This window comes from Mesoplodon densirostris, chromosome X (assembly GCF_025265405.1).
Source record: "Mesoplodon densirostris isolate mMesDen1 chromosome X, mMesDen1 primary haplotype, whole genome shotgun sequence".
Lineage (NCBI taxonomy): Eukaryota > Metazoa > Chordata > Mammalia > Artiodactyla > Ziphiidae > Mesoplodon > Mesoplodon densirostris.
Genome location: NC_082681.1, coordinates 67,786,403 through 67,801,668, shown reverse-complemented (window position 1 = coordinate 67,801,668; position 15,266 = coordinate 67,786,403). Strand labels below are relative to the sequence as shown.

The 15,266-nt window shown below is 39.0% G+C and overlaps 1 protein-coding gene across 2 annotated transcripts in view; it reads right to left on the bottom strand.

Moving 5' to 3' along the window:
• The window catches only part of RPS6KA6 (ribosomal protein S6 kinase A6), a 161,534-nt gene extending 153,188 nt beyond the window's left edge, over positions 1–8,346 (bottom strand). The window contains exon 1 of one of the 2 annotated variants that reach the window (XM_060086685.1): positions 8,269–8,346. In XM_060086685.1, coding sequence (XP_059942668.1) covers positions 8,269–8,346 — 78 coding nt within the window. Of the gene's footprint in view, positions 1–6,498; positions 6,580–8,268 lie in introns of those variants that run through there. The other variant, XM_060086684.1, reaches the window with a different exon arrangement.
• Between the last annotated feature and the right edge of the window lie 6,920 nt (positions 8,347–15,266).

Genomic DNA, 15,266 nt, shown 5'->3' with positions numbered 1-15,266 from the left:
AGTATGGAATTAAGACATTAATACCCCAGAAAAATTAAAATTTTAAAAAGCTTTCTGTCAGCCTAAATTTGTTGGTCTTTGTGACATAATATACTGTCCTTTCAGACATTTCCTTGTGACTATGAAGAACAGATGGATATACAGTTAATTGGTTTTCAATTATCACAGTAGAAACCTGGAGCAATAACCAAATGAATCCTATCTAGTAACTAACACAATAACTTACACAGGTAGGCATTTAATGATCATTTGCTTAATTAATGCATGCAAAATAATATTTAGAACCAATTAAAACCAATCTAAGTATCATCATGCTTTTATAAGGACTGGTAGTTGTGCAAATGATAGGTTACTATGAGTTGAGCTAAGCATATCAATATTATATATACATTAGAAGGTATCTGTGGAACATTTTAAAACTTTGGTCCAGTGACAGTAAAGCAGCTTCCCTGGTTACTGTTCAGGCAGGAATATGTTTACTCTGTGTGGTTGAAATCAGAGCTAATGACTTTAATGGTTCTAAATAGCTCCAAAATGTTCCCCATGCTAAGGCACTGGCCATCTGGCCAGTCTCATATGAAGTACAACATATGCTTTGGAAATTTTACTTTCAAAGGATACATGTATTGTGTGTAGTACAGATGAATGCACATATATACATGACATGTATACACACATAGCATTCTTTAGCAGTAATTCTTCTCACTGTAGTAACTTCTTAGAGATATGAGGTCCATGAAATTTCATTAAAATATAACCTTGGGGAATGTGAAATAAGTTTAAATTGTCCATTGAGTTATTTATCTGGCTAAAAGAAGTACTTTGTCTAGGACACCTAAATCTTAGAGTTATTTGGTTGAAAACAAGAAATTTATTATTCTTGTCAAATATTATACATAAAGAACATTTTATTTACTTCTTAAAATAATCAGAGATAAACACATTAATTTCCATTTTATATATGAGGAAACTGAAGACCTTTACTCTGCTTCTGTACTTTTCTCAGAAATCAGTTGAGCCTATTTGTGTGTATCTATTTCTGGGTTCCCTATTCTGTTCCATTGATCTATGTGTCTATTCTTCCAATACCACACTGCCTTAATTACTTGTTACTGCATTACCATCCCATATAGAGTGATTTCTTGCACTTTAGTCTTCTTTTTCAAAATTGTTATAGATATTCGAGGTCCTGTATTTTTACATATGAAATTTAGAATATACTTGTCTATGTCTACATAAAACCTTGTTGGATTTTACTGACCTTCATTTTGAGTAAAAATAGCTATTGAATCAGCAGCTCTGATTTACTGATCTGACATGGTTGTCAACAACTTGTCTGTATCTTCTCCTTATCTTCAATATCGTCCTTATGAGGGAGACAACAATGTATAGAGGAAAAAGCATGAATTTAAAATGATCTACGTTCAAATTCCAGCTCTGCCTTCCACTGATTTATATGTCCTTCTCATCTGTCAAAAAGATGAGAGGTATCAAAAAGATACACCTTTTCTCACCAAACTGTTTTGAAGAGTGAATAAAACTGAAAAGATAATACATGCTCAATAAACGTCATTTATTTCTCCCTTAAGTTAAGAGATACATTTAAGATGGAATGGAGTCCAATGTCTTTTTGGGTAAAAAAATTTACATTGGGTATTAAAATTACTATTTCCTCTTAAAGTCTGCCCCCAACCACTTTACAGGAGAGACAGACAGGTCCTATAGTAAGAATAATTATGCATCACATTTGAAATTTTTGTTAGAGATGTTATAGGATATTTTATTCACAGTGGAATCACTATCCCCTTACTTAGCCAGGAATAAGGTATGCAGATTATTTAGCTTCCAAATTATAAGGATAAACTGTATCAAAAATCAGCTGGGACACTATATATTTTTTTCTCTTATGAAAAAGCAAATTCCTCAAAACTACACAGCAAGAGCATACAAGACAGTTCAAATACTTCCTTTGCCCCAGTCATATCTTAGAACAACAACAGAATAAAACATACAGAAAAACATTACAATTCACAGAAAATTTATGTTAGAGCTAATTGCTAGCTTAGGAACTGATATGTTTTTCTCCTGTTGAATAATGAGAACTATATGACTATTTCTCTTTTTACTTTGGCCTAGAGCTATGTTTCTTTATCCTTGGCTATACATCATAATCATCTGGGAAATGATGCCCAGGCACCCAACAGATAGTTAAATATGAATCTCTGTGTTAGGCACTAGCATGGAAAAAAATTTTTAATTCCCAGGTATATCTGATCTATAGTCAGAACTGAGAACTACCAGCCCAAGGAAACCTGAGGCCAAATTTGCAATTCAACTATATTTTAAATGTGTAGCAAACCTCTAGAACCTGCTTACCTGTGTTCTAATTCACCCTCCAACTCCATCCTCCATCCTTTCCATATACCTTCTACTTTATGTTTTCCTGTATCCTGAATATCAAAATTATTTTTATTGGATTTTATTTCCTATAAACTATCTCAAATACTTTGTGAAACGAAGCAAGGAATAAGCAAAACACACTCCCTCTCTCTCTCTCTCTCTCACTCACACACACACACAGTAGGACCTACTTCAAATGTACAGATACAAGTTAAAATCAAGCAGCAAAATCAGTTGCATAGAATGCCTCCAGGGCAATTCAGAAAACATCTCTATTACCTATAAAAGCCAGTTTAAGCTTAGCTCTAAATCTCTCTCCCATTCAACTCCCTTCCCACCTAAAAACAAACAAAAGAAAACAATATAGACAAAGAAAAAAAAACTACTATCATGAAGAACAGTAAATAATCTTTAGAAATAACATAAATGTGTAAATATTATACAGCAAATTCTGACAAAGTACTAAAATGTAAGACCTCAAGATTCGAAGTACTTACCAGATCCTGAGAACTGCTGCTAAAGATAATGACAGCATCCACCAAGAGAGAAATAACAAGAAGGGAAAAAATCTTATATTTCCCTCTCAAAATTATAGATGAGTGAGACTGAGAGGGGTGGTACTGAAACAACAATATGGCCTGAGAAAGCAACGGCACCAAGTCAGGCCTTATTTTGGAATGGTGAGGTAATAATTACCTTTCGATGAAATAATCAAGGTAGGGAAATATAGAGGCCCTGCTCTGAAGGAACTGACCTGAATATTTCCAGACCAGACTGGTTCAAAGGAAGACAGTCTTGGAGAAACTGGGAAGGCACCAGTGGTGGTGAGGGGTCAGGGCCCTGTTGGCCACTGCCCCCTTTATAGTCCAAATAAACCTGGTGAAAGTATATAAGAAATACAGATGTCCCTGTTCTCTTTTCCACATTCTAGAAAGAAGCACCAGTCACTATTTTCAGCACAGCCCTCTGCACTGGGGGCTGCTATTTAAGATGAATGTTGATAAAGCAAAAATTACAGGCCTGAGCACCATTTTAAAAGCACTGAAAAACATTTTAGCTAGTAGTAAGTGCATTCACCGTTAGTAGTAAAGATTTTAAGCATGCCAAGCATAACCAGAAATCTTTAGAGTGGCTTGCTCTTGGTCAAGACACTATGGTGTGTGGGGGGGGTCATTTTAGCTTTCTATCTCCCTATGCTGCAAATATCTATTTATATTAGTCCAGTGGCTAGCATAGACCCTTTTATTGGCAGACAAGCATTAAATATCTGTTATGTTGAATTAAGTCCTACCACAACACTCCTAATTTCTCTTACTCCCCAACATCTAATCAGTTGCCAAACTATTTTAAGTCTTCAAGGTATCTCCCATCAGTCTTCTCCTTTTACCACTTCTGTCCTAGTTTAAAAAATCTCACTACTACTTCCACTGATTAATATTCCCTACCCTCAGTCTCTCCCCCACTCCAATCCATCCCATACACTGCATCCGTTATTGCCAGCACAGATCTGGTCATGTCATTCATGAACTCAAAAAACTTCAGTGGCTCCCATTTACAGAACAACACTGAAAACCCTTAAACTAGCTTTAAAAGCCCCATACAATCTGGGCCTTGCCTACCTTTAGATGAATACCTCATCTCACACTATATCCCCATTCTCACATCACAGACTTATATCCTAGCAATATCAGATTCCTCCTTCCTCCAAGAACTTCTCCATGCCTTTGCTCATATTGTCCCCATCCACCAGAAATATGTTCCTTTAATCTGTCTGTGAAAATATAATCCACTCTCCAATGCCCTGCTCGAATTCCACCTCTTTCACAAGGCCTTACTAGATCCATCCCTAAACCACCACCACAACCACCCCATTGTTGATGGTCTTGTGATGTGTATAATAGCAGTTTCTGTGCATGTCTATCTAGCCCACGTGAATGTAAACCCATGGGGCTGGGATGGGATTCAGGATGGTATATCTTTAGACACTTCACATTATAATGCTATGTATTGCACTGCCTTGTACCCAATAAACACTTCACGAATTGAAACAATTCCTACCATGACAAAAGTTCAGAATAGGAAAAAATAAATATCAGTGAAACACCTCACTGGCCAGTTATAACCAATTAAATTATTTGTCTCTCTTTATCCCCCAAAGTAGTCCTAAATATGACTTAATATTTCATCCTTAATCATCCTGTGATTACAAATGTGTTCACCATACTTAAATGAAATAATCAGATATATGAAGGAGGTCTTAGAAAAACTGCTCATAAAAGGGAAAGCTGGAGCTATGACCATGGCTATCTAAATCCCAAGGTTTTAATATAGTTGACAATAATTCAGAGTTTAGGGGCACAGCAAGGGGCATAATGATGACTGTGGGGAAAGAGAAGGAACTGGAGACCTACTATGTGCAAAGCACCTTGCCAAGTGAATTAAACACAGTACAGTATTCAGTTTTTACATAACAACTCTTGAAGATGGTTCTTCTCCCATTTACAGATGAAGAAATTGAGGCTCAGAGAGGTTAGGTAACTTGCATTGGGCCACACAGCTAGTATACGTTGGAGGTGATATTGGAACCCAGATTAAACTGGCCTCCAAAGCCCATATTCTTTCCCCTATTACTACAGGGCCTCATGAAGTTAATTAAAACTAGCAGTTTTTCCCAATCTGCCATATATTTGACATCCTAGTTAATTTTTTAGAGTCTGTGGCTTTAGCTCCAAACTGTTTTTAGCAGTGAAGTGTATTACTTTCAAAGCTAACTTCCTTAAACAAAAGCAGTATTGCTAAAGAAATAAGTACCAATTAATATTTAATATAATATGATGATATGATATAATATACAATTTGAAAACTCTATAGTAAACTCCATCAGGAACCAAGCACTCCCTCACCAAAACACAAAACGCACAAACCATGTACATGGCACTACCTCATGAAAAGTCCACTTTACTAAAACAGGCTATTCTTAATGACCCTTGTCCAGGAATGACCAATACCTATCACACCTCCTAATTCTTGTTTGAAACCTCTGAAACATTTTCCCGCAGGACAATTTTACAAACAGTGATTAGGCTCTTCATCATTATACCTCTTCCCTGATCCTGATAGAATCCAGGCAACAGGTAAAATATGGCTGCCTGAGGGTTGATATCCTTTGAAGTCCCTATTCCCAGTAGACCTAATTGAGACAGTCCCTGTCAGAGTTCTCACAACCAAAGCTTCTTGCTTATCCTATTTCCCCTCTCCCAAGAACCCTCTTCTCAGGAGTCAATAGAGTCCATATTTCCCTTTTTCAGGCCCATTCTTCACCTCTCACTGGAGCCAACCTAATTCTTGTTTGAAACCTCTGACACATTTTCCCATAGGACAACTTTACAAACAATGATTAGACTCTTCATCACTATACCTCGCTATTGTGCACTGGTCTAAAAATGTAACTATCCTTAATAATCTTTTCCTGTGGAAAAAAAACATGTTAAGAGTCTAAACAACCAACTCTCACACTTCTGAATGATAATTCAAAGGTTAACAGCTGCCCATGAAACAAGACAGGTAAAACATTTTGAAAAACACTCCACAATATATGATAGTGTATATAATCTTTAATTTTACCAAGATTTAACACACACAGAAATAGACATTAAAGTTTCCTTTGACATTAAAGTTAACAGATTCTTACTTACATTTTCTTTAAGGACTCCAACACATTTTCAAAAAAAATATGTTCTACAATGAAAGCACCCTTAGTCCTAAAAACTATCACGATTGAGGGCTGCAAAGCTCATGCTCAAGGTTAACATTTCTAAAGCCAACATCAACAAACATGTAATTAAAATAAATATAAATTCTGGGAAGTAAAATTGTTTTCTTCTTATCAAAAGAATACCATTATAAACAAACATCAATAACAACAACAACAACAACAACAAAACCCTCTTCTAAGTACTAAGCAGGTCTAAGCAGATTCAGATGTAGCATTTAGTTTTCACCAAGAATATTTTTAATTAAGTCACTTGCAGGGTTAAATCTAACCAATCATAACTGTTTTAGACAAAGAAGGCAGACATACTATCTTTACCACATTACCTTCACCTTTCGTTTTACTTCATAGGGATTAACAATTTCCACTCCAGTATTTTTCCAAATTGCTGAGGTAGAGAGACCCATTGTTAAATCTCTATAATACCTAAAACATACTGCAAACAATAAAAAAAACCATATGCAGTAATTACAATTTAAAACATTTCTACATTCAAAGTTAACAAAAATAATGAGTAGCATGCGAAAGCCCAGCCCCCATCCCATCCCAAACTTATATCCAAGCATTTAACTGTTTTTATAAACCAGATGCCTGGAACTACAAGTCAATAGATTACATACATAAATAAAACAAAATTCCTCTCCCCTTGAATAGTCTTCTAGAAAATTATTGCAACTATGAAACATTCCAAGAAGAAATAAACCCCTCTTCATTTATCCTGTTCTTAAGAGATGTAGAATATTAAAATGTACTTAGGAATTCCTTAGTGTACTAGTAAAATATTTCCTATAAGTAGAGAGGGTTCAACTTTAGACTCCTTCCATATTTCCACTACATTTCTTGTTAAATGTTATTCTGGCATGTAGCTTTAAATCCAGTTCAGTTGGAAATTTGAAAAGAAAAAAGAACAAGTTAGACAGCAGTCCAACGTGTATTTTTAAGGATGAAGCAAGTACTTCAAGACAAATTTGCACCTAGAGATGTGGAGGCTTGCGAGTCCTACATCAAAATATCCTACTGTGAATCAATTTGGCATTCAATATTTTTAGGTCTGTGATTGTGATGGTCTCTACTGTACTACTAGGCTGTCAACAATTAGGTTATCAGAAAAAGATCTGACTTTCTATCCCCAAAGTCTCGTTTTTGTGTTTAAATGTCTCTTGCTTTAATAACAAGAACAACAAAAACAACAAAGCAGCAATAATAAAAGCAAAGTACCTGTGCACATCTAAGTTCTCACTGCACAGCTGACCAAAGCCCAACCAGAATAGTTTCAAAGTTAGAAGAGCGGGAAGAGAGGCGAACCAAAATACTTCGGTTGAACCTCGCTGTCTTACCAAAGATTGGTCTCATAAGGGCTGGGGTTTACTTTGTGTGTTCTTTTACTGACCAATGGGGCGGGGACAACAGTTGGGCAAGGGAGAAGGGGAGGGAGGAAGAGGGCAGTAGAATTCAGGGGACCACAAAGGGGACTGCAGAACATCACCTGAATATAGATAAAGAAACCTCGCCTCCAGTTAACCTCCACTTAGGTTGTTACAAAGAACCACAATAAGCCACAAAGAAATGAGAAAAGTCAGGAGCACTCATCCCTATGTGCAAATCTACCCAGAGTTTGTCACCTTGCTGTGTTTCTGTTGCGCTGGTTTCCTAAAGCACCCGGGGTTCAATAGAGAGCTGCAGTCAGCAGCTGTCCCCCAAAATGTTCCCAACTAGCAAACTTGGCGCAGCGTAGAAAGAGGGACACGCGGAGCCAGACGCGGCACCTGGCGCATCCCCCAGTTCCACTTCAGGTCGCAAAGTGAAGAAACTTAGTCGCAACTCTGGTGTGGCCCACGAGGCAGTCACTCCGCCCGAGGCCGACCCCGGGCCCGGGCTGCACTCACTCCCAACTCGAGAGCCCGCCGCCCAGTCCCCGCCGGCTCCCAGGAGAAAGCGCGGTTTGGGCAGAGCGTGCTCCGCCGCCCCGCAGCCTCAAGGAGGCTGGCCTGGGCACCTCGCTTGCCAGCCCCACGCCCCTTCTCTCTCGGGCCCCCGGCAATGGTCCTGAGAGGAGGAGGGTGGCAGCTCCAGCCCCTCTTGGCCACCGCACTAACCTCGCAGCTGCTTGCGCTGCCGCCGAACAGCTCCATTTCTTGGTCCCAGAGCTCGTCTTGAGGAGCGAACGGTAGCATCGCCCCTTCAGGAGCACTCGAACAGGAGCTGCCAACCGCCCGCGCGGCCGCGCATCCCGTCTTTGGAGCTTGCCTGCCACTGCCGCCGCCGCTGCCGCCGCCGGGATCCCCAGCCTTGCCTTCTGCGACAGCTGCCCTCGCCGTGGGGTGCCTCAGAGACTCGGAGCGAGGGGTCGCCGCCGCCGCAGGCTGCTGCTCCCCATAGAGAAGACAACTCTGTGCTGCCTCTCCAAGAGCTGCCACTCGGCTCGTGCTCACCACTGCCGCCGCTGCAGCCGCCGCGACAGTCGCTCAGCGGTGACTCCCCCCCCCCGCCCACCCCGCTTCCTCGGGCCCCCTCCCAGCTCCCAGTTCTGTCAATATGGCGGCAGCGGCGGCTTTACCTGTGCGGCGCCTGGAACCCCCCACCGCGGCGGCACAGCAGCGTCACCCGAACGTCAATGGAGATTCCCCAGCCTGGGGTGAAGGGGGGGTGGGAAAGAGGGGCGGGGGTGGGTGCGGGAGACCGCGTGGTGGGGGGGTGGGAAAGAGGGGAGGGGGACGTGTTGGGCGGGGGAGGCGGGAGAGGAGTAGTAAAATCCTCTGCTAGCTCCTCGGTAAACCTGCGCTCTCCACGGAGCATGCGCGGCGCTGTTCACACATGCTCAGCAGGCCTTCTCAAGTCCACCGAGCAGTCTTGCCGGCGGGAGGATTCCCAACAAGGTTGGGGGAACCGGGGACCCTCCTGAGCGTTGGAGGGGTCAGTGTCAGGGGAGGACTCCAGGAATATCTGCTTGCCGGGCTCGCAAAAGCAGGCGCCCTATACACCGAACCACGCCCGTTTTGGTACTTAGTGACAAATACTGGGGCGGGGGGGGGGGTTAGTCCATTTTACATTATCCTCCTAGAAGCTGGAGACAGGAATAAAATCCGTTTAAAATAAATCAATACACCTGCGCTCCCTAACTCCCGGCCCCCCACTTGTTCCGCTCACGGTGTTGATGTTTACGCTGGTTGTCTTCATACTATTGATGACACACAATGTTTCCAGTATTCCCATACACCACCACTTATCGGACTCTACTTGTGGCAGTAAAGGCAGAATGTATGAAGCTAACCTCACCTACACCCCGCTCTGAGGATACTGGACCTATAGTGACAGAAATTATCATTTTTTCTCTTCTCCAAATCAAACATTTACTGCTTTGCTACTCTAAGCCACACGCTGTACTAGGCGCTAGCGATTTAACTGAGATAAAGTACAGCCTCATACACGGGAGATGATCAAGATCCTGCTCATGGAAATACTTCAGAACTTAAAGTTAAAAAGTTATTCCATATTTGACACTTCAAAGAACTTAAAAGAGCAACTGTAACAGCGACTAAGCCAGCTCAGTACCTTGGAGAGGTTTCTAATGGTAGACATAAAGCACCCCCTCCCACCTACTACATCTAGGGCTGTGGTACTGTGCTCACGGAAAACGTTGAACTGTGTCCTCTATTTATTTCACCATCTAGTGTCCAGCGTTAGCAAAGTAAAGGGGACCACAGAGATTGTCACTGAATCGCAAACAAAGATCACTAGGAGGTCACTCCCACCTACTCTGCTTAAAATCCCAGGGAGAAAATGAGCTTTATGAATATGATTCTGTGAAAATGAAAGTTTTGAAAGTAGTGGAGGCATGGGGCTATAAACAGTGAAAATATGTGAGTGTGTGCGCACATGCACATAAACTCCCCTTTGGCTGAACTGACAAAGGTCTTAGGCCAACGCTTTTGAGATTTGGATATCATCTTTTCTTGCCTACTCAAAGGTTTTGTTCTGCAATCCCCCGCCCCTTTCACATCATCTATTTTCCTCCCTCTACTGGGCATTTCCCATCAACCAAAAACATGCTGTTACTGACTTCAACTTGCTAGACCACTCATTAGCATTTGATGCAGTTCATGACTCTTTAAACACTTTCTTCACTTGACCCCCAGAACAAAACATTGTTCATTTTCCTCCTCCATCATTGGCCATTTCTTCTCAGTGTCCTTTGCCGGATCATCCTTTGTCTTCCTAATCTCTAAAAGTTGGAACTTCAGGGTTCAGTCCTTGACCTCTACCTTCCCCAACATTCTAGGCAATTCCATATCCCATCCTGTCCCATGGCTTTAAATCCCATGTGTATGCTGAGGACTCTCAAATTTTACCTCCAATCATAAACTCTTTCTTGAAATCAAGACTTGTACATACAACTGCCTATTCTATTTGGATACCTGGTAGGGATCTCAAACAACCCATTCAAACTGAATTCTTGATTCGACCCTAACCAACCTGCTCCTCAAATAGTCTTCTTCAGAATAATTAATGACCTCCACCATCCACTAGTTTTTTGCTCAAATGTCACCTCAGAGTCTTTCTATGACCATCCATTCTAAAACACCATCCCATAACTATCTAGCCTCACCCTGCCTTTTCTTCATAACACCAATCAACATGTGGCATATTATTTATTTATTTATTTATTCCCTCCAGCACCTAGCATAATGCCTGGAACATAATGAGGCTCTGTAAATATTTTCTGAATGAATGAATTTGTCCTTTGCTCTTGTTTTATGCATTTGATAAATACACCACATCAACTATATTAAGAAGCTTCCTTACTATGAATGTATCACTCTGCTTCTATATACAATTTAACCTTCATATATGTTCATTCATTCAACATTACCCTTAGCATATAAACATACATATGTCTCTCTCATTAAAAAAATTAATTAAAATCCCTTCCTCAACTCAGTGGTTTTAATAGACTCCCATTTTTCAAATCCTTCCATCAGTTAACAAGTCTTTTTTCTTCTATCTCAAATATTTTTTTCAATGTCTGCTCTATCCCACTGCCATTGACTCAGTTCACCTTGTAAAATATTTACTTGAACCAATGATAACAATGATTCCTCTTAACTGATCTCTCTGACTCTAAATTTATACTGTCTCCCCAATCCATCCTTCTCACTTGGCAGCCCATTGATCAAAATTCTCCAATGATTCTTCTATCATTTCCAGTAAAATATCCAATCTCCTTAGCTCTCAATGCAAATGTTTAAATGTTTTCCCCATCTGGTCTCTGACTATCTTCCTAGCTTCATCTACCAGTTCATATTCCAGTAAATTTATGCATATGTTATTGTCTCCTCCCTATCCTAGTATTCATAGACAACTTTCTCTTAATAGCCATCAACATTAACTACTACTTACTCAGAGCTGACTATGCTCCAGGCATATGCTCTTCATGAATTCATTTAGCCCGCATAACAACTTGTGAAAATTTATATTATCTATATTTTACAGACGAGGAACCTGAGCCTAAGGTTCAGTGATTTCCCCAAGACCTCACAGATATTAAATGAAAAATCTAGAATTAAAACCAGGTCTGCCTGGTGTCAAACCTTCTACTCCACTCTGGTGCTCTGTGAAACCTCTCTGAGCTTTATTTCCCCTCTTCATTCCTTCCTTCCACTCATCCCAGGGATAAATTAGTCACCCATTCCTCTGTACTTCCATAATATCTTTTCCATATACTAATTTCAGCACTTCTTTATCATTCTTTACCAGAGAACTTTGAGCTGTTTTATGTTACTGTATTAACCTATTAAGCTCTGCATTCACAGCATATGGCTGGTGCTCAATAAATATGTTGGATGGACAAACAACACTTCTCTACTTTAGCCAGACACTGTATTAAAGCTGTGATCTGATATAAAAATGTATGACAGTACTTAACTCTGCAAAGTTTAATGCCCATTTGTTCTGTGTTGCCTCCCTGTATAAAAGATGTATTATCTGATTTTAAGTTATTAGTAACCAGGGACTATTAGATTTAATTTCTACTAGCTGAGAAGACCCTTGAATTGTTGGTGAAAAATATGATGACTTTACTTAAGTACAAAGGCATGTACTAAGGAAGACTGGAATTTCTAAATCTTCTACAAAGTATACACAGCAGAGTTTGTTGCTTTCCCTTCAGTCTTCAGGATATTTTTGTCTCAATTTTTCTATATGCCTATGTATCTCTGGATTTCCAATTATTGTAGCATAGCATTAAAAGTTTACAAAATATTTGGCAATATTTTGGTGGTTCTGGAACTGGTATGTACTATAACTAGTTTCTAAATAATATATTATTCATAATAACTATACTCCAATATAAAATACATTTTAAAAATTAAGAATATAATGCTCAGCTACAAAAACTAAAAAAAAAAAAAGATAAGATGGACTCTACCATCATTAGAACATGTTTTCTGAGTATTTCCAGGACTACGGAAAGGGTACACAAACCTCCACACTGGCTTCTTTAGCCTGTGACAAATGGCACACACTGGATGATCAGGGTCAGGTGTGAAAGTGGGTGGTCATGCAATTTAGCTGAAAAAAGTTTATTGACCCATATGGAGATAAAAAACAACCCATCTTGGCTCCACTAAGGGGGTGTGAAATATGAACCAAGGACAGTTGATCAGAAGATCACATAACACCCACAGATCCTACACTGTGGTTCTGATTCCAAGATTGTGACATATACAAAATAATTCATATTTAGGGTATAGTTATAGAAAGAGCCACACAATCGTTCAGTGATCTCTGCCTAGTTCCCCGAAGTTTATAATCCAAATAGCTGGAAAGTGATGAGCCAACACAGAGCATAAAAACATTATTAGAAAAATATTCAAATATTTTACCTTGGAGATACTCTGATTGAAAAATATAAAAATGAGATCTATGTACAGAAACAGGAAACGTTTGTTTTAGCAAATACTTATATTTAAATCATTCCTTAGGATTGTCAGATAACTTTTGTCCTCTAAAAATGCTAAGTAACTTTGGTGCCTCTACAAATCTACTTCAAAAGGGGGAGCAAGTCACACATACTTGTGAAATATGTTTCACACATACTTGTGAAATATGTTTTCACTTTTTGTTGAGATGAATGAGATTAAACAGTAAATAGACAATAGATATGACCATAGTTTAGTAGTTATTCCTCTTTGGACAGTAAAGTTTATAGTACACAGAGAGTAAAATCCCTTAATTATACTAGAGAGGGGGAAAAGTAGTAACCATTGTTTGTAGTCTAACTCCTAAGATTTTTATGAAAGATACTTACATTTTACGATTTAGCTAGAACTCCAACTCATTTCATTTTAACAATGGCACAGGTTACAAAGGATTTATTCTGTATAATACACAAGCAAATTATCAAAAAGTAAAATTTTATTTTCTTTTTATTTCTAAATATCTTTAAATCCAGCCAACATATTTGGTTATAATGACATTTTCTGGGAAATAAAAAGAGACAGCTGATCTTAAGAGTGGGTTTGCCAAAATGTTACAATGTTGAATCTACTAAACAGGAAATGAATTCCGAGGATGACATACATAAATGTAATAACCAGCCATAGTTGACAAAACAGATACATTTTTATAAGCCCAAGCAATAGCACCAGATATGAAGGTAATCTGGTTGCCCACATCTTTCACAGCATTATTAACCAAAGTAGAGCCAATTAATTTGACTGGTTATATAATGTCTCTTCCCTAGCTCACAATTTTTCAATTGGGTCCCTTGCAAATCTTAGAACGTTTTTGAGGAGTGTTCTTTCTGAGATAAAAGTGGACCATTCTTTGATTAAGGATGTGAGAGTAACCATGTTACCCTACTAAGACTTCAAACATAACTCATAAATCTGTAAAGCAATAAAAAATGTAAATTTGTGCATCCACCAATTTACCTAGTGTCAGACTGTCTTTTGCATATAATTTGCAAGACTCTTGTCACCTACAATAAAACATGTGATTAGAGTTCCCATGACTGAGGTAATGATAAAAGATTTCCCTGGGCCCATCCATACATGTTTACTAGGTCCCCCTGGTATTTAAAGTTTCTAAATAGGAATTATGTTAAACTGAACCAGATAATTTCAGACTTATGGTCATGGTCTTATTAACATTGTACCCTAAGTCGTTGGTAAGATTCGTGCACATCAGAATCACCTTCAGGGCTTTGTCAAAACACAGGTTGCTGAGCCCCAGTGTTTCTGATTCATTAAATCTGGACTGGGGACTGACTGTTTGCATTCTTACCAATTTCCCAGGTGTTATTGATGCTGATGGTCTTAGAGTCAAACTTTGAGAACCACTGTTTTAAGTTAGAATAAACCAAAATAAGAGACAAATATTTTAGAGAGTAATTTCGTTCAAAAAGCCTATATGATTCATTCAAATTTCAGATTTTTAAACTCATATCGAACATTATAGGGATTGAAAAGTAAATGTGAATTTAAACTGCAAAAAATCTACAAAGGAAACCTTATAAAAGGTACAAACTCCACTGAAGCCCTTTAAGACCTCCTTATATAAAAACAGTTGACAAGCTAACAATTTATTATTAGTATATATAGTTGAAGGTAATAAAAGTGCCTTTTTCCTGATGCCCTATATTAGGAGTTCAACTGGGAAAATAGGCAAATTTGGAGGTGGCTACAGAAGAAAAAGTTATATATATATACACACATATATATATATATATATATATATATATATATATGTATATATGTATATATTCAGATTCAGATTCAGATTGGGCACAGAGCGGGACAGGTGACAAAGCTTCTAGGTTACTTATGGTCAACAAGTCAGAGATAAGCAAGTTGAAATTAGGAAGATACATAGACATTGATATGGGCAGAGGGCTCTTGCCAGGGGATCAGGACAACTTCAGGTAAACGTAGTGTAGTACCCTGGATAGCTCCCTAGAGGAGAATTTGCCTTGAGTTTAAGACTGGCCTCACCTAAGACTTTTTATTTTCTATTTAGAACCTCACTCCTTGTTAGAATTATGAATGTTCAAGGAGCCCACACATTTATGTAAAGTGGAGCCCCTGGATACTAGGGG